This window comes from Protopterus annectens, chromosome 4.part1, assembly GCF_019279795.1.
Source record: "Protopterus annectens isolate FY-2018-M chromosome 4.part1, PAN1.0, whole genome shotgun sequence".
In the NCBI taxonomy this organism is placed as follows: domain Eukaryota; kingdom Metazoa; phylum Chordata; order Ceratodontiformes; family Protopteridae; genus Protopterus; species Protopterus annectens.
The window spans coordinates 469,652,629-469,679,598 of NC_056734.1; the positions used below are offsets into that span (position 1 = coordinate 469,652,629).

At 39.3% G+C, this 26,970-nt stretch overlaps 1 protein-coding gene across 1 annotated transcript in view; it reads left to right on the plus strand.

Annotated features, from left to right (window-relative positions):
- Positions 1–26,970, plus strand: part of LOC122801232 (mucin-like protein) — a 468,953-nt gene that overhangs the window by 285,994 nt on the left and 155,989 nt on the right. The window contains exon 19 of the mRNA XM_044070784.1: positions 3,511–3,735. Coding sequence (XP_043926719.1) covers positions 3,511–3,735 — 225 coding nt within the window. The remainder of the gene's footprint in view (positions 1–3,510; positions 3,736–26,970) is intronic.

Sequence of the window (26,970 nt, forward strand, 5' to 3'; positions counted from 1 at the left end):
GGAGAGGGAATTTGCCACTTGATTGCTTCTTGGCAGTTGGATAGGTACTCCTGAAACCAGAGCAACGAGGGGTTGTTTAGGTTGAGTTCGGCTAGGATAGTAAGTAGTTTTCTGTGGGATACTGTATTGAATGCTTTGGATAGATCGAGAAAGGTGGCAGACACTAGATTTCCTAGGTTCCCATGTTGGTTGACAGTGTTGGTGAATGATATAAGTGCTGTGGTAATACTATGGGATGGGCGAAAGCCATGTTGGGTGTTGGTACGGAGAATATTTGTAAGTAAATATTTCATCAGCTGAGAATGGATACATTTTTCTAAGATTTTTGATGGGGGAATAAGATTGCTATGGGGCGATAGTTGGTAAGTTCGGTTGAGGAACTACCTTTGTGCAAGGAGGAGTATAGGAGGTTTCCAAAGGGCTGGAATTGTGCACGCATTGATAGACTGGTTGACTAGTATTGAGATGGGGTAAGCTATAGCACTAGTGGCAATTCTGAGGTAATACGCAGAGAGTTTATCAATTGTCAGGGTGGTGGGTTTTAGTTTAGTCAGGTGCTTGTATATTGTGTTGGTTGGAACTGGTTTGAGAGTGAATGGGGGGGTATGAGTTTGGTTTGCGAATTGGGTGTGGGGGAGTGCTGGTCTGGCTGTTGCTAATTAGGTTAAGGATAGAGGAAGTGAAGAAGTCATTAACCTGGGTAGCTATCAATGTTTTGTCTCCTCTGACACTGGGGAGAGGGGGTGTGGATTTGCCTGGTTGCAAAACTTGGTTGACAGCTGCCCAGAATTTTTGGGGGTTAATGGTATATTTTACTTGTAGCTCTGCGTAGTGATTTTTCTTATCTTGCCTTATCTATTTTTTTTTGTTTTGTTTTATTACATAGTCCGAGGAAGATCTACTTGTGATCAGTCTTATTGTGATGCCCAGTATCCCATGCTTTATCCCTAAGTTTGAGAAGGCTTTGTGTGTTTTTAGAGAGCCATGGGGCTGGGTTGTTTTTTATTTGAATTGTCCGTGGAGTGGTCATCTGATTTAATATGTTTAAAAAGGTAGAATTGAAGTAGTCCACTGCATTGTCTAGTCTGAGGGTTGTAAGAGGTGCCTAGTTACAATACCTTAGTGCATTAATGAAATGCTCAAGTATGAATTTTTTTGAATTATTGATTTCACGCAGGGTGGTTATTTTAGTAGTTTTGAGGTGTTATCTTAATATAAATATGGGTCGATGGTCACTAAGGCCATTTGTTAGAGTACCATATTATTGGGCAGTAGATGGGTTGTTTGTAAAGATCCAGTCTAGCATGGATTCCTTGTTTGCATTTTTGACTATGCAGTTGAGCATTTGGATAAGTTGAGTATACGAATACAGGTTGATGTAATTAGAGGGGATAGTTGTGTTAATGGATTTCCAGTTGATGTTAAAGTCCCCTAGGAGGAGTGTCTCCTGTGGGAGGTTTGTGGATGTCAAGTTCAGTATAGACTTGAGAGTAGGTATGTTGTCACCTGGGGTAAATAATTGCCCACTAGGTTTAGTTGCTTCTGTTGATTGATTTGAAATTTGGTGAATAGGGTTTATGCATTGTTAAATATTGGGATATCTTTATGTATAAGGTCAACCTTGAGGACAGTCTTGTATTGCAAGGTGATGCCTCTACTATTTTTGGTAGTTCTATCAGCCCTAATTATATCATAACCTGGGGGAAGTTTCTCTTAATCTCCCTTAATATGGGGCTTGAGCCAGGTCTCATTAAGGAGTGTAATGCCTGGTTTGTAAGCCGAGAGGGTGGCATGTACTTTGTTAGTTTTGTTCATGATACTTGTAGTATATAACCTAATCTCATTCCTTCTGTACTATTATGTTCATTGTTGAGCACACCGAATATTTTAGTTCCCCATCTCCCTGTAATCCATGACTGTTCAAGTATATCTGTCTATAGTTCTCCAAATCTCTAGAGCTTTGTGCAAGGATTTCCCTACTTAGAAATTTGGTCTGTCTGTGGACGGCCTTTCCTTTGTCCATCAACAACATATACAGTAACCTCTGAGTTAACTGGAACTCAAGCAACCATCACTCTCAAGCAACCGGCAAAAAAATATTGTAGAAATACAGTACAATTTTCATGTGTTGTACTTTGTTTTCTCCTTGCAGAAACATACCTTATGCTTTTAGAGTTTTAGAGTTTGAAAAAGGAAGACAGAAATAATTTGCCTCTCTCCCCAACCAAACAAATAGTATAGGGTACAGTATTAGTCAGGCCTATTTTTAATAGTAACTCTCAAGCAACCAGAAACTACAGTTATCCAGCATCTAACAATCCCCATGGTTGCCAGTTAACTGAGAGTTTTCTGTATATCACATTATAATATAATAGAGATCCCTTCTGTAATACAATACAATATAACATAAGAGACGTTTATTGTCATTACATAGAGGATTAGCATTGGGTGTCTTATAATTACTAACCTGTTATGTATTTTAGAAATAGACTCCAAGAAATTCAAATCTAGAGTGAAATTTGAGAGGTGATTTTTGACATCCATTTCAAGAGCACATAACAACTGAATTATGATTGGACACACCCGATCATAATTCTTTATAGTGCATGAGAAATCACCTGCTTCCTTGAGCTAGAAAAGAAAAAGTGTAGCAGTGGTATGGGCTTTACAGCTTTGAAAATCTGTAAAGTACTTATTGGTGCCACAGACTGGCCACCACAGAAAAGAGTCAGGAAGTTCAAACAACTTTAAAAGCTGACTTTATGGTGAAATTTTCACTGCTTACTTTGTTGAAGAATTCGCTGTGGAATTAAATAGATTTTATTCAAGAAGAAGGCATTACTGGTTTTTGAAACGTGGTAAAATAACTTTAAAAGCTATTAAACACTTCATTCAGTCTTTTTTTTTTCTGGGTGGGTGAAATGAAGTGTTTAACAACTTCATGCACTTTTCTGTGGTAGCTGCTGACCACTGTTAATGCTCACTCATAAGAGTAGACCTTAACAGTGGTGAGAGTGCCTAACAAAAGTTTGTTAAGCATCTTTCTGATGTTAGCAAGTCTTTCTTCTCCACAGCTTTGAAATGTAATCATGTTGTTCCATGCACTTCAGATCTTTGTAAATACAAGGTTTTTTCTTTTAATTTCACCTGATTTAACTTTCTTGGTTGTGATTTACTGTAGCTAACTGTAAGACAATTGATGACATTTGCTAAGAATGTTTACTTTTGTCCAGGGCTGAGTGTATTTTCAGAGCTGATTATGTATATCGGAAAGTTGCAAGGAGAAAACCTTTCATACACACTTTTCTTAGAAGTTGATTTTGGTTGACTGTTCCAATTCAACTAGTACTTGACTGAAATACATTTTCTAAAATTCTCAGACATTACCATGTTGTTCAAACTTTTTCATTTAACAGAAATCAAGAGAACAGCTAATGTGCTTATTATGTGTAGCTATTAAAGTGCACATACAAGGGAACATGCATTCTAATCATCAAGTTTCTTTTACAGAATATTATATAACGATGCAGAACAATTTTCAGAATTGGTATGGAGGTGGTGTAAGATGCTACTACAGCTGGACTGGGGCTTTGCTTTATGGAGAAAAAGAGAGATTCAGCCCACTTCCATGGACATATACAAATTTTTGGTATTTCTGGTTTTACTGGTGGTATCAAAGTTGGTGGTATAACTACTGGTATGTTACAGTGCCTGAGCTAAGAAGACAGTACAAAGGTATGTACTCCACATAAGCAATATATTTACTTCATTATATAGAATTTTACTTGACTTCTAAACTGGAGTACAGCAGTATGTTCCTGGTGAATAACAAATATGAAATTTTGTTCTTCTAGCCTCCAAATAGTGATCTCCGTTAAGAGAATGAAGTTAACTTTCACAGTTTCTGGTGGAAGGAACTCATTTGTAACATATAAATAAACAGACAATCACAATCATACTTAAAGAATTATATAAGGATGTCAGTGATAAAGTAACCAATAATAAGCAAGAAAATATTACAAGAGGGCCTCCTAACTCATAGAAAAAGGAAAACAGATGGAATTTTTAAGTGCTAGAGGAATCTAAAAATGTGTTTTTAAAATACAGACGTACTTACATACATGTAGACATCTTGCAGTGGTTCTTTTTTATGTGCATAGGTTAGCCATGTACTGACCATGTTGCAACACTCAAATCAGGGACTGTTAACATGACAGAAACTACTATCCTGCCAATAGTAAAGCAGTTTCAGACTATAATACTACAACTATAAGGAAAACATGTGCACATACATAGTCCCAAACCTTCCTAGAATAGAAAAGTACAACTGTAACACATCACTTATATAAATGTGAATGCTGACGCCATTGATAAATCCAGAAATAGTGCAGTTGGCACCCACCAGCACTACAACCATAACTGTAGCCTTACCCTGACATACAGCACTTACACATAAGGGAGTTATGTTCCTTATGCTACATATGCCTTGCAGACCAAGTGAGTAGAGATCTTTTGCATCACTGAGCAGTGATGTCACCCCTACAGTACAAAGCACTAATAACTTGGCTCTACACTACATATTTGTATATCTTAAATTAACGTTGATAAAGAGACAAACAAAAACACTCTCAATGCTAGGTGTGTGTGTGTGTGTGTGTGTGTGTGTGTGCGTGTGCGTGTGCGTGTGCGTGTGCGTGTGCGTGTGCGTGTGTGCATGTGCGTGTGTGCGTGTGCGCGTGTGCGTGTGTGTGTGTGTGTGTTTCTGCGTGTGCAATATTATGCATGGCTGTGCTTGTATCTTCTTACCTGTACTTCTGCATATGGTGGCACTATATGTCAATGGGGCAAATTCTGCTCAATACTGCACAGGTCTATCAACCTGTATGCCCCCTGCAACTGCCGTAACATCTTAGTTTAGTACCGTATTCCCATATCCTATCAGTCTGGCAAGTAAGAGTGTGTGCATGTAACAATCTCTCTCTCTCTCTCTCTCTCTCTAAATATATATATATATATATATATATATATATATATATATATATATATATATATATATATACTCTCTCTCTCTCTCTCTCTCTCTATATATATATATATATATATATATATATATATATATATTTTGGTCTATGTCAGATGATCAAGTTTTCACAAACTCGAAATTCATATGGTCGCGACCATATGATCGAGTTTCCGAAAACTCAAACATCAAAAAAAACCCACAAAAATCTACCCTTTTTATGTTTTTGAAGGGGGGCTAGCCACCCTGTACCACCGCTGTAAATTATATATCCCAACTCTGAGATCACACTAGAGTGAGGAAAAGGGTATATTTCGAGATTGTCTAGTGAATCTACATATATATATATATATATATATATATATATATATATATATATATACGGAGCCAAAACTGTGTTCCTTATATTACTGTAAAAGTGTGTACACTAAAGCCCATCACTGCAGTAAATGCACAGCAAGTACATGCCATGAGCAGAACGTTGCAGATCTCCCATATCCATTCAGCCAATAGTTTGCTGTTTATTTCAGCAAACTCCAAAATACTGCACTGAATGCATTAATTTCTTAAATGGGTTTTGTCTAGACACAGTATGGACTACCCAGTTACAAATAGAAATATTGCCCAAAGTAGCTCAAATAGTCATCTTTTTCTGGACCACTCTGAACTTAATAGTGCCTGACTTCAATAAGTCACTTACCTTTAACTATACTGCCTTGTAGCTGCATGAGAATTAAAGTTTTTGATTCCAAAGAAAATGAATCACCAAGAAAATATATCAGACTAGTGTTTTGTGTCAGGATTAGTTGAATTATGTACAATGTGATTAGAAATACTCCTGGCTCTATGCAATAAACATTTTGGTTTGTTTTTTAGGATATGCTTGACATATCTCCTTGTACCCAATACCTGTGCTCAACTGGCCCATTCATTCCTCCTATGGGACCTGACTAAGCCTTCTTCTATTTAAGATCCACTGACCTTACAAATTCACACAGAAGGTTGAGCCCATCTTGCCAGAGAGAATGCCAAAACCAATTCATTCCGCATGAAGAGCTCACTGGTCAGCCCTCCTCTTCAGAGGCGAGATGATAAGCAGTGAGTCAGCTGGCAGTTGGCTAGTCCTGGTTCAACCCCCCCCCCCCCAGAGTTCTTAAAGTCTAACTGGCTGCTGTCTCCAAGCTCCAGTAATGCTCCCTGACCTCTAGAAAAAAAATGCTCACCTCCATGAATGCATCTTCCCATAGCCAGCTTTAGGCACCATTGAATGCTGTGATCACTTGGGCCCCCAACCACAAAAAGTTATTTTATCTGAATATTTTGTAACATGTCAGACAAACAAACAAAAGCTAGTACAGCAGTCTTAGGTATTTAATAAACCAGAGGGTTAATAATAACTCTTATTTATATCTCCTTTAAAATTCAAAGATATCTCTAGTTATAGTAAATGTTTTGTCAAGTAACAATCTTGACAATTCCATTAAATATTTTAACACTGACATAGTGCCCCTGGCGTAGTTAAATCCTACTGGTGGACATTCTATCTGCTAAAACAAACAACTTAGCCAGCTTTAGGTACCTGCAATACCCATGGTAATCGTCCTTTGACTGTGTGGGAGCCCCACAAAAGCTTCTGTTAGTTGGGGAAAAGTGAGGAGAAAAAATGTTTTAATTTCCTGATTATGCTCTTTAACCTGAACACGGCTACAATATGGCCCTGTTAGGTTAAGCTGATAATGAACATGAGCGTGTTACGCACTACAGAGATCAGCAGCCAAGAGTGACTGATCTCAGTGCACACCTTGGATTTTAAGAAAAGCTAATGCTTCTGATATACAAGGATGGTTTTCTCTTTCAGGGAGATTTATAAATACTGGCAGAACACCAACTAGTATAACTCAACTTCTTTGCTCATGAATTCTGGGGAAAGCTAAAATAATAGCAAAATAAAGGCTCAAAATCAGGAGCACATATTAAATACTACTCTAATTCACTTATAAAATTAATACATTAACATATTTTGCATCAATGTGCATTTTTTGGACAATAGAAAGTATGAAACTCTGATCTTTGGATTTATTGACTCTGTAATCCTGAATGATTTAGGTCCATAGATTCATAGGTGTGTACTAGTCTAATGGCCCTTGAGCCTTTACAAGCCTAGCCCATAGAAGTGCCCTGGCATTGTGCTGCCCAACGTTAGTTCCCATTGCCACTGTCATGTACAGCCATTGGAGTGATCCCCGGGGTGAACTTTCTATTGCCCAGAGTCAGCAAGGTGCTCTGCTTGGCATGTATGGGAAGTTTATTCCAGATCATGGGGAGTTTCTGGGTAAGGAACCTTTCCCTCCAGCATGTTCTGTTGATTGTGGCAATGAGGCTGAGGTGTCTGGAGCATGTGGTGTGGAGGGATTGGGATTTCTTTAGATGTAGCATTTCTAACAGAGCTGGGTCAGACATGGCTTTGTAAGTCAAGCAGAGATCACCTTTAAGTAGGCGATATGAGACAGAGAATAGCTGGAGTCTTTTGAGTTTGTCTGTCTAGGACATGTGTTAATGCCTAGGATTCTCTTCATGGGGTACTTCTGTGGCATCTCCAGCTGATGCAGGTGTCTAGTGAGGTATATGCCAAATGGGTCATTATACTCGATGACTGGTCTAATGAGGGAAGAGTAGAGAGAGATGATGACCTCTTTCTTCCTGGATGCAAAACACTTGGTAATGCGATGTGCCACATAGAAGGACTTTCTGACCGCAGTGGAAATGTGGTGGTTGAAGGAGAGGTTGCTGTCAAACTGGGTCTCCAGATCTCTTATAATGGCATCAGTGTTCAGTGGGCTCCCATCAATGTGGTAATTAGTGGGAATTGAGTTTTTACCAAAGGGGATGACGAAGCATTTTTTGGCGTTAAGCTTAAGGCCATGGTTTCAACACCAGTCATTGGTCTCAGTGAGGCCTTTCTGTAGGATGTCTGCATCACTTGGGGAGTTAATAATGGCTCCCAGCTTGCTGTTGTCTGTGAATTTGGTCCGCCAGAGTTCCTTTGTGTTGGCCTAGACTTCTGAGAAGTAGATGCTGAACAGAAGCGGACCTAGGAATGATCCCTGTGGGACTCCACTCATGATTGGTTGTCCTTCTTACTTGGAGTCCGCTACTTTCACACTGTGTGTTCTATCTGTGAGCCAATTTGCATACCCACCTAGTGATATAGGGGTTGATGCCTAGTTTGGTGAGTTTATCAAGAATTCCTGAGTGAGGAATGGTATCAAAGGCCTTGGCCAGATCAAGGTAGGCTGTATGCAATGGCTTTCCTTCATCCACAGCCCTGGTGACTGACTCAAAGAAGTCAACCAGGTTGAGCAGGCATGATCTCCCTTTCACAAAGCCAAATTGCATGGTGTCTAGAGTTTGGAGATTTCCTAATATCTTTGTTAATCAGGTCCATGATGATGTGCTTCATAGATTTACATATCAGACTCATCGAGCTAATGGGGCAATAATTGCCATGGTCTGTAGTTGCTCCCCCTGACTGTAGCAATGTGCCATTTGGTAGGGACAAAGCTTGAGGTGAGTCTGTGATTGAACAGGGCACACAGATGTGGTGCCAGTTCACTTTGTAGTTCATGTAGTACACAGCTAGGGATATTATCGGGTCCCATGGAAGCTGTATTCTTGGCCTTTAACCTGTGCTGCAGTAATGCTGGGTGCCAGGCATTCTTCTGGTATTGTGATTGGTCCTTTGGGGGGGTAAAGTTGGCACTGAATCTGTTGGCCAGTATGTTGGCAATATCTGTTGGCTGGGTATAGGAGGTACCATTGTGCAGTATCTCAGAGCAAATATGGGTATTGCCGTGGAGGTTCTTGATATAGCTATAGAAGGCTTTGTGATTGTTTTTAGTGTCTGCTGCAATTCTGCCTTCATAGCTGGCTTTAGAGGATTTGATGAGGGATCTCAACTTTTTATTGAGGCTAATAAGGGAGTTTTTCCAGTCTTGGCACTTCACCTTTTTCTGCAACAGTTTCTTCCTTCTGTTGTAGAGTTTATTAATGGCAGGGGACCCCCAGATTGGCTTCCTTTTTTTTTGAAGGAGAGCATCTTGGTTCTGTTGGTTATGGCTAGTTCCATGCATTTGTGTGCATGTTCATACAGTGCATCGGAGTATGATTCAGCAGTTATGATGCTATTTTCCATTGACACGGGTGCCATGAAGTTAGACACCTTTGTTTATAGGAGTCCAAAGTCAGCTTTGGAGAAGTTTTTCAAGGTGCATACCTTTGGGGTGGGGTGAGATGTAGAATTCCATGGTGATTAGTTAATGGTCGGATCTAACCAGGGAGGGATTGACTATTGGTATAGAGCAATGGTCACCCATGTTAGTAATAACCAGGTCAAGGATGTTGTTTCCTCTAGTGGGGGTCAGAATGAGCTGGTCCAGGGCATTGGAACTGATGAAGTGCAGGAAGCGTTGGGTAAGTGTATTGGTACTCGAGTAGTTTTCCCAGTTGATGGAGGGGTAGTTGAAGTCTCCTAATAAGAGAGTGTTTGGTTTGACCTTGACTGATTTCAGGGTGCTTAAGAATGTGGAGTGAGAGTCTAGGGACATGGTTGGGAACCTATAGCAGGCTATGACCTGGATCGCCATCTTACCCAATGTAAGTTGTATCTGATGTCTCTCAGATGCGTTATGCTGGGCTACTAGTCTGGAGTTGTGCATATCCTTTTTGAATATGGAGACACCACCACTTTTGGAGCTTTGGTCCATATTTTGGGGCTGAAAGTTGTGAAACACATAGGTGCTTTCTGCCGCTTTAAACCAGGTCTCCGTTACAGCATAAATGTCGATGTTCTCCATTTTGAGGAGTGCTTTGAATAAGTGCATCTTGGAATTTAGACTTCTAGCATTAAGCTGCATGACCCTCAGATTGCATATATAGCTGTTACGCTGGTAATTTGGTCTTTGGAACACTGCCTAAAAAAGGCACTATAGGGGTGGCAAGAGCTTTAGCCAATACCCAGAAACCCACGGGTGACAGATGCAGGCCATCTCTGGCAAACATTGAGGTCTGTCAATCATCATCCCAAGCAGACAGATACTGGATCCCCTAAGAATGACACCAGAAACTTAGCCAATTGTTGAAGTCCATCATTTTTTGTTTGTACTGCGGTTTCATTCTGGGTGATGGTAGGATACTGCTTAGTGCTAGGGTCATACCTGCCTGGGCCACATAATCCAAGAGCTCCACCATGTCTCTTTTCGTCTAGTTCAGGAAGGTGCATCTCAGGACATTCACACCCTCATGGACAATGACAGAGTCATACTTGTACTTTTTGTGGAGTGACCAGAGTGCATGTGTTATGTGTCGGATTCTGGCACCTGATAGCTGACTGTTACCTTCTCCTTATTCAACCTAGTGAGTGGGACATCTGTGTGCCTCACTACTGAGTCACCTATGATTAGTGTATTGGACAAGGTGTTTAGGCTTAGGGGCTTAGGTTGAGGGCACTCTGTGGAGGTGAGCTATGTGTCCTGTGGTTTGTACTGTGTTGTGGTGGTTGAGTGCAATTCTGTCTTGGAGGTCTCTGCTGTTTGGGTAAATTTCTATTCAGAGCCTCCGTGAAGGTGGGTGCGTGGTTTGTGTTTTTATGTGAGCTTTGATAGTGGGTGTTCTGGAGGGCTATGTGGTCCATGTGGTGTGGTGCAGGTGTTGACCTTCTTCTCTTGACCAGCTAGCCAAGTCTTGGCTGGAGAGTGCATAGCTTCCAATTTGGTGATATAAGTGCATCTCTCAAGTCTGAGTGGTGGGAGGTAAGAGGAGAGGGTTGTCTGTGTACATGAGGCAGTTGCTGCACTGCCTCAGAATGCCCAAGTGCATCAGGTTAATAGGAGAAAGCACAGGGAACTGCCCTTTTATCATGCCAGGAGAGGTGGTCATAACTACTAAGTACTGGAGCTATTTCCGTGAAGTGCTGATGGCACTTAGGTGTGCTACAATAATTGCTACAAAAACCTGTTGAAGTGCAAAGTGATTAGGCTATTTGAAGTGCAAGAGAGAAAGAACTAGCAAGATCTAAGGGAAAAACTGAAGAGCAGACTTTCTGGCACCAGTAATAGTTTGCTTCAGCTCGGCGCCATAGTGCACAGCTTAAACAACCCCAAACCCATGCAATTGCGGGCTTTTAAACCAGAAAGTTGAAAAGGATGGAAAAACTGCCCAAACAGCCAATAAACTACAATTTCTGGGCTAGGAACCACTCCTCTCAGGGTTCCTATAACGTTATCGAAAGATAAAGTAATCAAACAATCAAAATTTCGAAATGGCAGCATTTCGAAGATCGCAGCACAGTGAGGATTGCAATATTTGCCCTTTCCTCACAGTAGTGTGATCTCAGAGTTGGAATATATATTTAACTGGGGGTGTGGGGGGCACAGGCCCCCACAATACAAGCTTTGAAATGCTGCCATTTCGAAGTTTTGATCGTTCGATTACGTTATCTTTTGATAACATAATATGAACCCTCCTCTCATGGTAGATAGGCTACCTAGTGCTTACCACTCCCACTGATAAGCTAGAAGGCTTCCCTCCAACACAGAAAGCTTGGGGGGCTCAGATGCTTACAAACAGTCCTGGATACAGTAAATCTGAATCTGTATCTGGACTAGACTAGTTACAGGAATGGCAGGAAACACGCTTAGAACTTTTATTTTTCTTTTTACAGTAAAGCAGCTAAAACAGCAGTAAAAACAATTCAAATGCTGTGCAAGCTAGCATAATTGAGTGTTTAGCAATATTAAAGCAAATACAGTTTAAATATATGCAATTAAATTAAAAAAATGACTAAAAACAAGTGCAGAAGGCAGTAAATAGGGGGGTCTATATCATATGAGTGAATCGCACAAATTGCGAACACTCATAATATCGAATGTACTGGACCTCGAAGTGCTTTTTCTGAGATCACAGTACAGTGAAGAATGTGATATTTGCCCTTTCCTCACTGTAGTGCGATCTTGGAGTTGGAATATATATTTAGCGGGGGGGGGGCCCCAGCCCCCCACAGTAGGAAGTTCGAGGTCCGGTATATTTGATATTATGAGCGTTTGCAATTTGTGCGATTCGCTCATATGATATAGACCCAAATAGGAAAAAAATCAAGATGGAGGCACTTAAGAGTATCAGAAAACAATGCCAGCAATTATATAAATAATTCAGTCAAGCAAAACTCTGAACAGTTGAAAAGTGTCAAAAAATATATTTATCAGCTTTATATTTCCAGATTGTTTGAGAAGCACACTCAGTCAGAACACAAGAAGATTGTAGAAATGATAGATTCTAGCTAAGTGTTTTTTTTTTTTTTTTTTTTTTTTTTTTTAGTAAAGTGGAAAGGGAGCAAGGAGGAACAGCAGATAATTCAAGGTTAAGAAACTTAAGTGGGTTTGCTTTCTCAAATGTTCTCTCTGTATTGGGTAGAATGAGCTAATGACACTAGACTGGAAGAAGTGTCCCAGATCAAATTTACAGTAGGAGCGGTCAACTGCAAAGCCACCAAGTATAAGAACAAGATACCAATAGGGAGTGCGGGTGGGAAACTATTTTATTTATTTATTTATTTTACATTTGTTAACCAGGAAAGTCCAACTGGATACATGTCCATTTTCAGTGGAGGCCCGGGGAGAAAAGCTCCAAGGAGACAATGTACAAGACATAGAAATAAGTCTTAAATATATATTTCAACTAGGTCCACTAAGGGTATCTAGTTGAGAACACATACAAGTGTTAAGCCATAGACAGGTACAGTTATCAAGAGATTTATAAACAATAATAAAGTGTACAAACTAACACAAAAATACCCTAATTCTTTGTTGTGGTGTACAATTTTCTGCAGGTGACTCAAGAGACTATTAATTAAGGCAAGAGTTGCATTAGTATAGGAGTGGGACTGGGCTTAGTCTGGTGTGGAGCAAGGACATAGCCATTTGTTGTTTAGGTGACTTTTGATAGACTTTTTAAATTTAGGTAGAAAAATTCCAGGGTTATGAATGCAGGCAGGGAATTCCAGATTTTGGACACATAAGAAGAGTAGAGGGAGTCACCAGCATGATTGTGTGTTCTAGTAACTTTTAGCAGTAACTTGTCTGTGGAGCGGAGTTGCCTAGGACAGGAGTAATGTTGAATTATGTTACTTAATGAAAGGGCTATATTTGTCTGGGAGAGTAGCTTGTGAGTGATGATCAGTTAATTATAGATTAGTAGATTCAGCAGTTCAAGCCAGCCCAATTGTTTTAGATTATGACAGTGATGGGTTCTGAAGGAGCTGTTATTAGCAAATTTGGCTATCTGATTATAGGTGGTCATTTTGCTGGTTTCTGTTTTGGATAGATTGGTCAAGATTGGAGATGCATACAGTAGCATTAAGAGAAGGTGGGTGTGGGCAATTGTGGATCTAGTATTATGGGTCAGGAAGAATTTGTGTTTGTAGAGACTACCTAGCTTTTTATTTGTATTTTTAATAGCCAGATTAATGTGTATATCGAATTTTAGCTTGTTATCAATGGTAACACCTAGAAGTTTTGTATGTGAGTCTGGTGAAATAGGGGTACCATTTTTAGAGAGGATAGTGAAGGAAATGGTAGGAGCAGTAGTTAGTGAGAGATGAAATAGTAGGAGCTTGTTTTTTTGGGGGTTAAGTATGAGGCCATTCTCAGTAAGCCAGTTTTCGACTGAGTGAAAATTATCTTGGGTTTTTTTGTGTAGATCTGCTAGGGTAGGGGCACTACATATTATAGTTGAATTGTCTGTGTATTGGATAAGGCTAGAACTGTTTGCAGCTGTGCAGAGATTATTTGTAAAAACTGAGAACAGCAAGGGGCCCAGTATAGATCCCTGAGGTACCCCAAGTGTCTCAGGGTAAGAGTGGAGACAAGTTATTTTTCCATAGTACTGCTTATTGCCTATTGCTGAGATAGTTTTTGAACCAGGAGACTGATAGGTTGTCTAACCCTAGGTTTACAAGGTGGGAGATATGTTTTTCATGGTTAACCATATCAAATGCCTTTGATAGGTCTAAAAAAAGGGCTGAAGAAAGCTTACCATTGTTCATATTGTTGTTAATGGCATCTGTGAATTCTAAAAGAGCAGTAGTTGTGCTATGACCTGGACGAAACCCGTGTTGTGTTTGAGATATGAGTTCTTGATTAATAAGGTGGGTCACTGATAGTGAATACAGTTTTCTAATATTTTAGCTAGTGGGGATAGGATTGCGATTAGTCTATAGTTTGATATGTCATAAGAACTGCCCCCTTTATGAAGGGGTATAATGTAGGCAGTTTTCCAAATCTGGGGTACTGAGCCTTCAGAGATAGATCTGTTTATTAGTATAGAGACTGGTACAGCTATTTCAGCTGATGCTAGTTTTAAGAATACATTGGGGAGAGAATCTGCTCCTAGTCTTGTCGGCTTTAATTGGGAGAGTAGTTTTCTTATGTAGGAGGTTGGGGTGGGTTGTAGTTTAAAAGTGGGACTGTTGTTAGGTGTAGGGTGGTCACTTCTAGTACTGGCAGGGGATTGCTTTTGTGCGACAGCAAGTACGGTTTCAATGAAGAATGTATTGAATGATTCAGCTATGTTTTCTTTTGTAAGGCCCGATGTTGGGGGTGGGGTAGTGGTTTTACCAGGGTATAGTAACCTGTTTAAACCTGCCCAGAATTTCTTTGGATTCTTCATGTGTTGTTTCTGATGGGTAATAAAGTAATTTCTTTTATCTTGCATGGCTAGTTTCTTGGTTAGATTTCTAATCTGTTGGTACGCTTGCTGTGTTCTAGGGTTTTTGTTGGACCTCCAGGCTGTCCAGGCTCTATTCCTTTCTGTTATTTTTTGCCTAGTTTCCCTAGTTAACCAAGGAACTGTGTTAACCTTAACTCTGGTAGTTCTTACAGGGGCATGACTATTCAATATTTCTAAGAAGATGGAGTTGAAGTGTTTGATGGCTTCGTTTAGGGGTAGGTAATACAGTTCAGACCAGTTGTATTTTTTTAGCTCTTGTAAGAAGATAGTTGGGTTAAAGTGTTTTTTTTTTTCCTGATTGTTTGAAGTATTGGGGTTTGGGGGTGGTGGGAATTATATTTAAGTAAGAAGGTAGTTTGATGGCCACTTAATGAGTCAGGAAGGGTGCCTGCTAAGTAGGAAGAAGGTATTTTATTTAGTAAGATCCAGTCTAAAAGTGTTTCTTTTTTGCTATTTTTGACTATTCTAGTGGGTTGTTTGATTACTTGAGAGAAGGTAAGCAGGTTGATATGGTTAATGGGTGCTTGGGAAGAGCATGTGAGCCAATCAATATTAAAGTCTCCTAATACAATGATCTCTTGAGGCATAGATTGTGACAGCCATTGAAGTAATGTTTCCATGGTAGGGGTGTTATTGCCTGGAGGGATATAACCTGTTACTAAGTTGATGGTTTTCTTGTTACATATTTTGAGCTTAGTTAAGAGTATTTCTGCCTTGTCCAAAGGGGGCATAGGTATGTCAGTTTTAGTTATGGTTAGCATATTTTTGTAAAGCAGGGCAATGTCACTGCCCTTTTTCTTTAGTCTATCTTGCCTAAGGATACTGTACCCAGGTGGTAGGATCTCTGTATCTTTGGTAGTTGGTTTTAGCCATGTTTCAGTTAAACTGACTATAGCTGGGTGATATTGTGAGATTAGAGTATGAAGCTCATGTATTTTACTGTTTATACTTCTGATATTTAGATTTAGGAGGAGTAGACTGTTTGATGGCCTGATATTAATTTTGGTTAGTTTGGAAAGCTGTTGTGCTTTAGTCAGAGGATTTATGTCATAAGGTCCTGGGTTTGGGTGGATATCTCTATCATTTAGGAGTTTTTTAGTTTTTTTTGCAGTAATGTAACTAATTTTTGTAGTATTGTTAGGTATTTTTGGGTTACTGATGACTTGGGGTAGGTGGAGATTGGAATAAGAAGGGTATAGCTTATGGCAGTAGTATTGAATAGGGTGGGGTTTATTGTTAGAGAGTAATTGGATGGGATGTGTGAGATGGATGTCGATTTATGGGTAAGGGGGGAGTTATTTTGAACAGGGTAGTTGTATGAAGTGATGTGGTAGGTACATACTAAGAGGAGTAGTAGGGTCATTTGCAGGAAGCGGGTATTCATAGTTAAAGAGGATTGTTAATTGCGTGGATTTTGTAGGAGTGGTTAGAATGAGTGTATGAGGGGTTGGGAGGGATATGATTGGTTGTTGGATCTGTAAGGGGTGGGAGGGATGTGGATTGGATGTTGGTTGTTTAGGGGAGGGACTGGATGAGTATAAATGTAGTTGATGTGGGGGGTGGGTGGGAATTCAGGGTATTGTAGGAAAGTGGAGTGAGCCCAAGTGTAGCGAGAGTGAATGGAGCAGGGCAACCGAGCTGGCAGGTAAGACCTCAAAAAACTATCATTTAGACCTGAGCAGAAGTGTAAGTTGGGTATGCTACAAGGTTTTGATCTTTTGCTGTCTTTAATTATGACTTATGGTCTGCTTTCTTGTTCTACAGTACTTTATACCCTTGTTCAAAGCTATTTCTATTTAAGCAACGTAAGCCTCTCTGTATTCAGGATCTTTACTTTGATTCCCACAGGGGTAGTAGCAAAGTTTGTAAAGGAATCCAAGAGGATATTGGTTAAACTGTAGGTCTTATAGAAAAAGTATAAGTAAGGGTCACTGTAAGTAGAGGGGGGAACTATACCTGCCTCCTGCCTTCAGGTGAGCTTACAAGGAAAGATTAGATGCTACTGTTAAACTTTTATATAGATGGAGTTTTGTAGGCTGAAGTCTTTTGTTGAAGTGGACTGCTCAGCTTGAGGTAACACACAGTCACTCAGTGGAGAATTAGGTCTGGGAATTTTAGGCAGAAAACACTACCAGCAAATCAAACTTTTTACAATTGATGGAGCAAATGATAAGGCAAAATCAGGGATGGTTTTTGAAATCAGGGACAGTAGCAAATATGTATTACTCCTCAATAAGGAAAATAAAAGTGACTTACTCCTGCTGCTGTTTGGTGACTGCTAATGTATTAGTGCTAGTATTGCTATGGCTTATGCTTGTGCGTGTGTGTGCGTGTGTGTGTGCGTGTGTGTGTGCGTGTGTGTGCGTGTGTGTGCGTGTGTGTGTGTGTGCGTGTGTGTGCGTGTGTGTGTGCGTGTGTGTGTGCATGTGCGTGTGCGTGTGTGTGCATGTGCGTGTGCGTGCGTGTGCGTGCGTGTGTGCGTGTGCGTGTGTGCGCGTGTGTGCGTGTGCGTGCGTGTGTGCGTGCGTGTGTGTGTGTTTGTGTGTGTGTTTGTGTGTGTGTTTGTGTGTGTGTTTGTGTGTGTGTGTGTACAGGTGGTCATTATAGCCTGTGTTTGAACTGGGTATAGTGTGGTCATTGTTTCTTTTATTTTTCTCACAAACCTCAGAGGTGGACATAGAAGGCTACTATAGCTTCTGTAGGGGCTATGTACTGTCTAGGAGCAGCAAAGTGGAATATTTTATAATAATCATTATTCTTTTTCACTTTTCTCCCAATCACATATTAGGCATGTATACAGGTAGCTGCCTTTGGGGGTTAGGGGTGAGGAGTGAGGAGGCATGCAATATATATGGATTTTAGCAGTCACTAGAGATACATGTCTATGGCCATTTAAACCTCTGCTTTCATCCAATCTAACATCAGAGGGATGCACAGACAATAACTGACCTTTTTTTTGATGGGGGAGTTAGAGAGGTATGCAGTATTCCCAAATACGATCTGTGTATCCTCACAACAATTGGCTTGTTTATTGTGAGCTACTGTTTTTACAACTTTGAATATTAAGCCTTGGGAACAACTTACATATCCCTGAAAGAAAAAAAAATAAGACTGAAACTCTTTTCTTACTCATAGTCTTTATTTAGGCCATTATTGGATTAAAAGGTTGGTGCAATGATCTAAGCTGCATCCCACAGCATCTATAACCCTATGGCTTCTTGGGGCCCTGGCTTCATTGAGTTTACTAGGATGTCTTGGTCAGGAAAGATGTATTGAAATAATGCAAGGAAAACTAAATTTGAACAGCAACACTGAATTTCTTTCCTTAATCATAATTTCTGTTTAAGCCATCATGGGACAAAAAGATTGTGTAAAAAGAAGCAATTTAAATGCAATTCAGAGCATTTAGAAAGTTATGGCTTTTTGAAATGGCTGAAGAGTTGAGGCAAAATCTGAGAAAAGGAAGAAAAACTTAATGTGTGTGATGTGGGGAGCCCGATTCCAGAAACAAAGAGGAGCACTGGAGAATGTGTGTGTGTGTGTGTGTGTGTGTGTGTGTGTGTGTGTGTGTGTGTGTGTGTGTGTGTGTGTGTGTGTGTGTGTGTGTGTGTGTGTGTGTGTGTCTCTGTGCCAGGGTGGTTGAAACAGTACACAGTGCCTAGGGTGCCAGTTCACCTAAGTCCAACTCTGTACATAGAGTTGTTGAAATGATCATTGTTGCAACTAAATGCCAGCTACTGTGAATGTTCCTTTGTGAGCTAGGCCAACATAGTGTGGTATACAGGCCTTTTGTAATGCAATAGCAATGTAGCTACACTTCACTCTGTGCTTACTACTCCTAGAAGCTTGCATTATGATCAGAAAGGTTGCTTCAGTCTGGTGGCAATGACTAGATGATACTTAGAGCTAGAAGTGCCCAAGGGGCCCTGAATTTGACATTTACACGGAGCCACCAAAATGCTAACACCAGCTCTCCATCTTCCCTGTGCTTACATCCTGCTTAGCACTATTCAGCTTAAAATGTTCAGTGGATTCAGACTTTGATGATGCGTTGCTTAGGGCTCATGCTTAACATATCAAAGTTCCTTTCCCCTAGGATGAGTAAGTCAACAGTGACCATTTACTTCCATCCTTCATGTCCCTCTCCCTCCAGTGACCAAGTGACTAGTCAAATATGAGATGAGTGATTTTACAGTCAGAGTTTCATCATGCTGCAACATAAGAGCTTCCCTGATCATGATGTAGGTGAACTGGCATTGGCAAGCCTTTCCCATAAACTTATTCTATTCAGTTCCTCTCGTATATCACTAGGTATAAGCCAAAAAATTACCAGTTATGATAACAGATCTATAGATGTACTAATTTCCATTAGCACTATGGCCATTCCCAAATTAATCACGTTCACTGGGGAAAGATCCATGTCATGTCTTGGGACAGCTTTTTAGCAAGTTGTAGAATACTGGTTGCCAAAATGCATATACCTAGACCTCTCTTGCCTGTAGTTTTTATTTATATTATGTTGCCTACTGAATGACTGTTCAAAAGACCATTCTGTATTTAACTCCCTCCACATATATTTCATATAATGAAGAACATCTGTTCTTCACTTACATCCATTGTATTAACTTTCTTAGAATCCAAACTAGAATACCTGTTCTTTGATTACTCACATTCATATTTTGTCTGGTGTTAATTAAATTGTGTGCTTGTCTGTTGTCTGGTTGTCAATAATATCTATCCCCAACAATGTGAAGGGTTGTGATTTTTGGTATGTTAAATATTCCAAAACTGAGATAGTTATGAGATGATATATTTTAATTAAAGTGGGTTATAGCTCATCCAATTCAGCATTCATCACTCAGCAGAACCCATAAAGTTATCTACAAAAGATTTTCATTGCCTTATATACACCGACATATTTATGGGTGTACCAAACACACTACAGTATCAGCAATCTATCTACCTAGTGTGAGCATAGAACTTACAGCCTTCAGTACCACAGGCAAATGTGCTGCCTGTTGTGCCACTGAGACAATATAGCTATTCTATGCAATTATGCTCTATTGACATGACATCAGACTCCTAGTTTCTGAATAAAGAAATTTCATAAAATGTCATTCCTGTGTTTGCTGTATTAAACATTTTTATGTCTTATACTGTCTTATTTTGTACAGTGTTTTAGAAGAGTGCCTTCTAATGTTCACAATGTATCAGAAAATAAGCTGCAGTGTGTAACTATATCCTATGATATTTAAGATACTGCACACTATGTCGAGTAATGCACATGCAGACTATGTGTCCTTATTGTTACAATAATATCAGCTTCTGCATTGCTTTTCAGGCTACTGAGTGAATGTTTCTGCACAGTATATGTGATGCAGAGGATGCAAAAAGTCATCACGTATTACTTAATGAATTATAAAAACACTGAACACACAGAGTTGTTTATAAATACTACAACATTCAGAGTTTAAGAAAAATAAATTGCATTAAAAATCTCCAAACAATCTGAATGCTTTATATTAATGTAATTTTTATTCTCAGGAAACCAGATTCAACAACATGGGCTAGTATTTTTATTTGTGCCTGTCAAAACACTCTATATCTGCCATCTTTGACTACATGTAGAAATTAGACATGGACTTATTGTGTAAAAATGCAGATGACCAAGCATTTGTTTAACTTTACCAGGCATTTTATTTTACATACACAGTATCTGCCATTGTGGAGGAATATGACAGGAGGGCTGAGTCCCAGAATGAGTGACATCCAAGTGCTACAACATCCCTATATCAGGGTTGCAACATGAAACCATGCAATGAGCATTTATAAGTATAAAGGAATTCATTTAAATTATATTATTATTATTAGTAGTAGTAGTATTAGTAGTATTAGTAGGGTGGCCATGGTGGTGCAGTGGTTAGCATTGTCACCTCACAGCAAGAGGTTCTCCGGTTCGATCCTCGGCTGGAGTGCCTTCTGTGCGGAGTCTGCATGTCCTCCCTGTGGTCACGTGGGTTTCCTCCGGCTGCTCCAGTTTCCTCCCACATCCCAAAGACATGCTGCAGGTGGATTGGACACTCTAAATTGGCCCTAGGTGTGTGTGTGTGTGTGTGTGTGTGTGTGTGTGTGTGTGTGTGTGTGTGTGTGTGTGCCTTCTGTGGAAGGTTGGGTGCCGGGCTGGCAACTCAACACTGTAAAACTCCACTGCCAATCATGAGTGGACAGGTGATCTGCTGTGGTGACCCCTAACCGGGAAAAGCCGAAAGAAGAAGAGTATTATTATTATTATTTATTTACAGTTGTTAACTGGGTAGTGTCCGACTGGGCAAGTAGACCGTTTTCAGTGGAAACCCTGGGAGAAATCTCTAGTACATTAACAATTTAGTTAAGAAAACAAGTAATGATGAAATAAGTATAAACAAATGCAATTAACAAAATTGCTAGGAAACAAATAGTTGTGAAGCATATAGTATAATATAATAGAGAGATATTGATAACTGGAATAATCAAAATTATCTATCAGAAAATTAAGCAAATCTGATCAAAACATGGGATATCAGCACTAGCTGCTTAAAGGTGCTAAAGAGAGGAGCATGGCAAGAGAGTTGTGAAGTAATAGGAGGAAGAAATTAGCCAGGTAAAATACAGGGGCAAAGAGATAGTATTTTCGGATTTTTTAAAAGAAGAAAGATTGGGATTGTTTTTGGATGTGCTGAGGAAGAGCATTGTGGTCTGTACCTATTTTACTGGAATAAGGGGGAGTCATCATGATAGTTGTGAGATGGGGTAACTTTTAGCAGTAGTCTGTTGGAAGACCTTAGGGATCTGCAGTTAAAGTTAAGTTGAACCAGGCTTGAAAGTGCAGAGAAGTTATTGGGTTGTGTATGACTTTGTGGGCAAAGTTAAGTTGGTTTAGTGTTAACAGGTTGGGAAGTTCCAGCCAGTTGAGTTGCTGAAGAGGGGAGCAATGATGAGTTTTATGGGGGTGATTGGCCGCAAACTTAGCTATTTTATTATAACAGGACTCTAGATTATTAAGGTCAGCCTTACTTAGGTTTGTGAAAATATCTGAGCGGTAGAGCAGGATAGATAGTAAGTGTGATCTAGCTGTGGCTAGTCTGACTTGCTGAATACAGTATGGTTTAACCCTATAGAGAATGCCAAGTTTGATATGGACTTGTTTGATTGTTAGAGAGATACATTTATCACATTTTGGTCTGTCATATATTGTAACTCCTAGGAGCTTGGTTTGATTACTGGGTTCAATTTTTGTTCCATTAGAGGAATAACTAGAGAGAGAGGTAGTGAGCTGAGCTTGGTTGATTGTTTGAGAAGATCATTAACTTAGTCTTATTTGGGTTTAGGATGAGTTGATGGTTGTAGAGATAATTTTCAATGTTCTGGAAAATTGTTTGCTTCTTGCGTTGAAGTTCTTGGGTGGAGAGAGATAAGAGTGGAATCATCTGCATATTGGATGATAGGTGGCAAATTGGGCGGTGGAATTTAGGTTGTTGATAAATATAACAAAGAGTAGGGGACCAAGTATGGATCCTTGGGGTACACCAGTGCATATAGGTAGTAGAGAAAGTTTGTTCTCCCATTATGTAGCCTGATGATGGTTTGACAGATAGCTGAGAAACCATGTTAGGGATGACAAATTGAGATTATATGATGCAAGTTTGTTCAGTAGTAGTTTGTGGGATACAGTATCAAAGGATTTCGACATATCCAGGAAAATTGCTGAGACAAGTTGACCTTCATTTTTCAGGTGATGAATAATATCAGTGAAGGTTATTAGTGTTGTGTCTGTACTATGTTTAGGTCTGAAGCCATGCTGTGAGCTGGATAGTGGGTTGTTAATGGTGAGGTGTTTAAGGAGTTGTCGGTGTAAGCATTTTTCTAAGATGTTGGCTATGGAAGAGAGGGTGGCAGTCAATTGGTAGTTTGAGATATATGTAGAAGGGCCACCCTTGTGAAAGAGAATGGTGTGAGAAATTTTCCTGAGGTGAGGCACGTACTGTTTGGTGATAGAGTGATTGACTGGAATGGATATGGGGTAGTCGATGGAAGGAGCAGCTACTTTTAGAAATTAATTGGGTAATTGGTCGGCAGCAAGACAGCAGGGTTTTAGATTACTTAGGAGTTTTTTTATGTAAGTAGTTTGAATGGGTTTAAAAGAGAAAGAGTTTGTGTTATCGGTGTTAGGGGAGGGGAGTGTGAGTAGCAGGGTTTTTTTGTTGTCTAGGAGGGAGGTGATAGAATTCATAAAATGAGAGTTGAATTGTGAGGCTAAGGATTTGGAGGTATTAGAAGTGGAGGGGGCAGGGGTTGATATTTTTCCAGGGTTAAGGAGGTGGTTAATATTTTGCCAGAATGTTTGTGGGCTGTGCAGGTGGTTTTGTTGGCAGTTTTGAAAGTAAGTTTTTCGTTGTTGGTGATTTTCTTCTTAGCTTGGTTTCTTAATTGCTGATATAAGGTGTAATCAGTTTTATCTGTGGTGGCATGATATAGTGACCAGGCTGTATCTATTTGCTTAATTAGAAGTTTAGTGTCATTAGATAATCATGATAAATGTTAGGATTTGGTGCTTATTTTCCTGGTGGGGGCAGGGTTATTTAAGATTTCAAGGAATTGGTTGTTGAAGTATTCCACTGCATAATTTAGTTGTAGATATTTTAATTGAGACCAGTCACAACACTGAAGTAGAAGATTAAATATATCATAGGACAGTTGGGTTGTAGTGTAATGAGTGGTGCAGCACCATTGTGGCTGGAGATGTACAAAAACTAGGGGAAGTAGTATACAGTAGAGTAGTTAGGGGAGGGAGGCAGTTTGTGGTAAGCATTATAGATCTGTGAGGATATAGATGATTGGAAGAGAGTTAATGAAAGACTATTGAGGTGGGGAGGTGTGGAGAGTGATGATTGGTGAGTTTGGTAAGGGGTGTGATTGACTTGGGTATAAAAGGATCAAAAGAGGGTGGGAATGGGGGTAGGGTACAGGAGCAGAATGAGCCTGAACATAGCAAGGGAGAATGGAGCAGCAGAGCCAGGAAAAACAAAATGATACCATGTATGAGACAGAAAAACACAATCAGAAAAAGGAATGATAGGCTATAATTAAGGTAAAGTAACCACTATACTGAGATAAGACTTGCAGCTATAGAATGGGAAAGAAATAAGTAGTGTATAGCAGGCTTAGGAGATGCTACAGTTTGGGATAGCAGAGCAGTCTCCTTTTAGTTTTCTTTCCTTGATGTATAAGTGTTATGTTGCTAGACTGAATCGGGAAGTGATAGTGGCAAGAGGGTACATAAGGAGAAGTGGCTACCATCTCTATTGAGATCTTTGTGTAGGTTTGGCTACTATAATTATTACAAGAGAATTTGATGTCGGTAAATATAATTATCATACAGTTTTCTGGAGCATTACATATCAATGAAATGCTGGGCTTTTCGAGTTCCATTCACCAAGGCTCAGGTTTGAATATGCTGCAATTGCACAGGAGGGGGGTAACTTTCAAGCACAAGCTAAATCTTCTAAGAAAAAAGAAATAAAACGGTTTATAAGAAGGTAATGAATAACAGGTAAACCAATGACAGAATCTGATCTAAATACAAATTTGTTTGCAAGGAGACTAAGAAAGTCCTTACTCCATGTACACATGTAAATACAGCTAACAACAGATGTAAACAGTTCAGTATGCTGAGCTAAAAATAACAAGATGTTCAGTTAGCAGCAAAATTAGGATCAGGCTCTAAGAGACAAAGTGTTCCACAGTAGGATAGGCATTACATAACATTAACCAAGAAATAAGACTCACGGTAATCTATGGCCTAAGTGGTATCTCCTTATGGAGCTATATGCTTATATACCAGCACAATTTAGTCAACACAGAAGGTTCGATGTCAGAAAACAAAAAAACATGATCAGCAATATTTGTGTTCTGAACAATTGAATTATATGTGGTAAATGCAGCAGGTCTCAGGATTCAAAACTCTGCAGCAGTAGCAAAACATGCAAATGGGAAATATTTCCCACAGTCTTCATAGGATTGAATGTCAGCTACAGGTTCATTCAGCAGTGAACATTCATTTGTAGAAGAAAGAAATATCAATTAAGAGCATAGAACCATGTACCATATAAAATAAAGACATTTAAAAACACTTACAAGAAGCCTTCACTACAGGAATGATGAAGCAGCTGCTACTAACATTTAAATATGGCACCTGGAGTATTTAAAAGTTAGTATAAAAATCCTGGTGGGGGAGGGGAAGTCCCTTCACGTAAGTGGAATAGTTACTGTTGCACAGTTGAGTTGGAGCCAGGAAAAACCACGTGCTACCATGTATGAGACAAAAAAACAATCAGAAAAAAGGAATTGTAGGCTATAATAAATTAATTACTATTGCTATAATTAATTAATTATTATTACTATTTTTTCATTTATTATTGATCAAAATTAGGAGGTTTAAACATAAAGTGCTAGCTCTTATTTGGGATTTGAACCTAAAACCTAGGACATTCTGTACTGGCATCACTGCCATTGGACTAAAAAGAGAATATAAACAGAAGGATGTTGAGTTTTCCCTTAAGATCTTTTTCCTTTTGCCTAGTATGGTGACTAAGGTCAAATTTCCCACACACACACACACACACACACACACACACACACACACACACACACACACACACACACACACACGTGCACATACAAATGCAGAAAAAGTCTTCTTGTTAGGCATTGTTAGAATCAGAAAATTTTAAAATGCTCTAAACTTACTGAGTGTAGTATCATTATATATGTAATCCCATGTTACATGTTATACTTGCAATATTGAAAATTCTCATTAGACCTTGTTTATGTTTTAATATTGTTTGCTGCAACATGTAAACTGCAACTTTTGTCAAACGGTGCGTTGGTCGACATTTATTTAGTCGGCACAATTTGATCAGCTAAACAGATAGTCAACACCTGTTGACAAACGTAGCAGATTGGACAGTTTTCGGTGTTGGCGAACTTGCCCTTTCTCCAATAATTGTGCAGTCTCAGATTCAATAATATATTATTAGCAGGGGCTTATCCCCTGCAAAAAAATAATGTTTTGTTTTGTTTCTGTTTTTGCATGCACCAAGACTGATGCTCAGCACATGCATAGTAGCGTGTTGATGTGCAAAATTTCAATCATTTGATGTCAACGTTATGCATGTCAACAATGACACTGTTCGACCAACTTAAGTCGCTCCTGTATCATATATATGTATCATATCTTACACTATTGGCAGTCATGAAATATTTCATTAGATTTCATTTATCTTTTAGCTACTAATTTTAGATAATTTTAGTCTTTTCTTTCATTGAGCTAAACTGAAAGACTGCAGCATCTTGGGTGTATCTACAGGTAGCCGAGATCAAATGCCTTGTTAGTTGCCTGAATCACAAGATGCCAAGGAACAGAATGATGATCGCTGTTCCCATAGGAAATCATTGTTTTTGTGATTTCTAAGTGTGTGCTGGCAATGATTCGTTTGTTTTGGAAGATTTCTCTCATCCTGGTATTTTTGCAGCTATAAAGTTGATATGTATAAGTTGTTTAGGGAGTGTGGAGAGAGCAGGGAGACCCCCTCCCCACTAAAAATGTTTACAGTTTTAATTTCAGCATTTTAGTATTCTGGGCATTTTTCTAAGGTTTTGTTATGGAATATTCTACTTTGAGGTTTTATGGTGCAACCAACATTTTGAATATGTATTTCTATGTTACATTATTTACTACCATGTAGAAACACCTCTGTAGACTTCAGTAACATTTCTATGGCTCACTTCAAATATTACTCTTTTTTTTTTCTTCTTCTTCTCTCAGTGATCTAACTCGGTGATTACGTAATCATCTTATCAATTATTTACTTGTAGCACTGGAAGATGTTAACAGATTTAAGATATACTTTAGAGGTAAACATAGAAATGCATAATTATAATATAGTTGGTTGGGGTCTGTTTTAGACTGTTTTTTCTCATTTCCATGTCACCATGTCTGTGGATATTGGATCCTCTATTAACATTTTGAAGTATTAACAATGCTGGACTTTCTAATGTCATAAATAATTGGGATGTTATTTTGCAGTATCTTTACTTACTTACTAATCAGGGATATAGAATTTGCTAAGCCA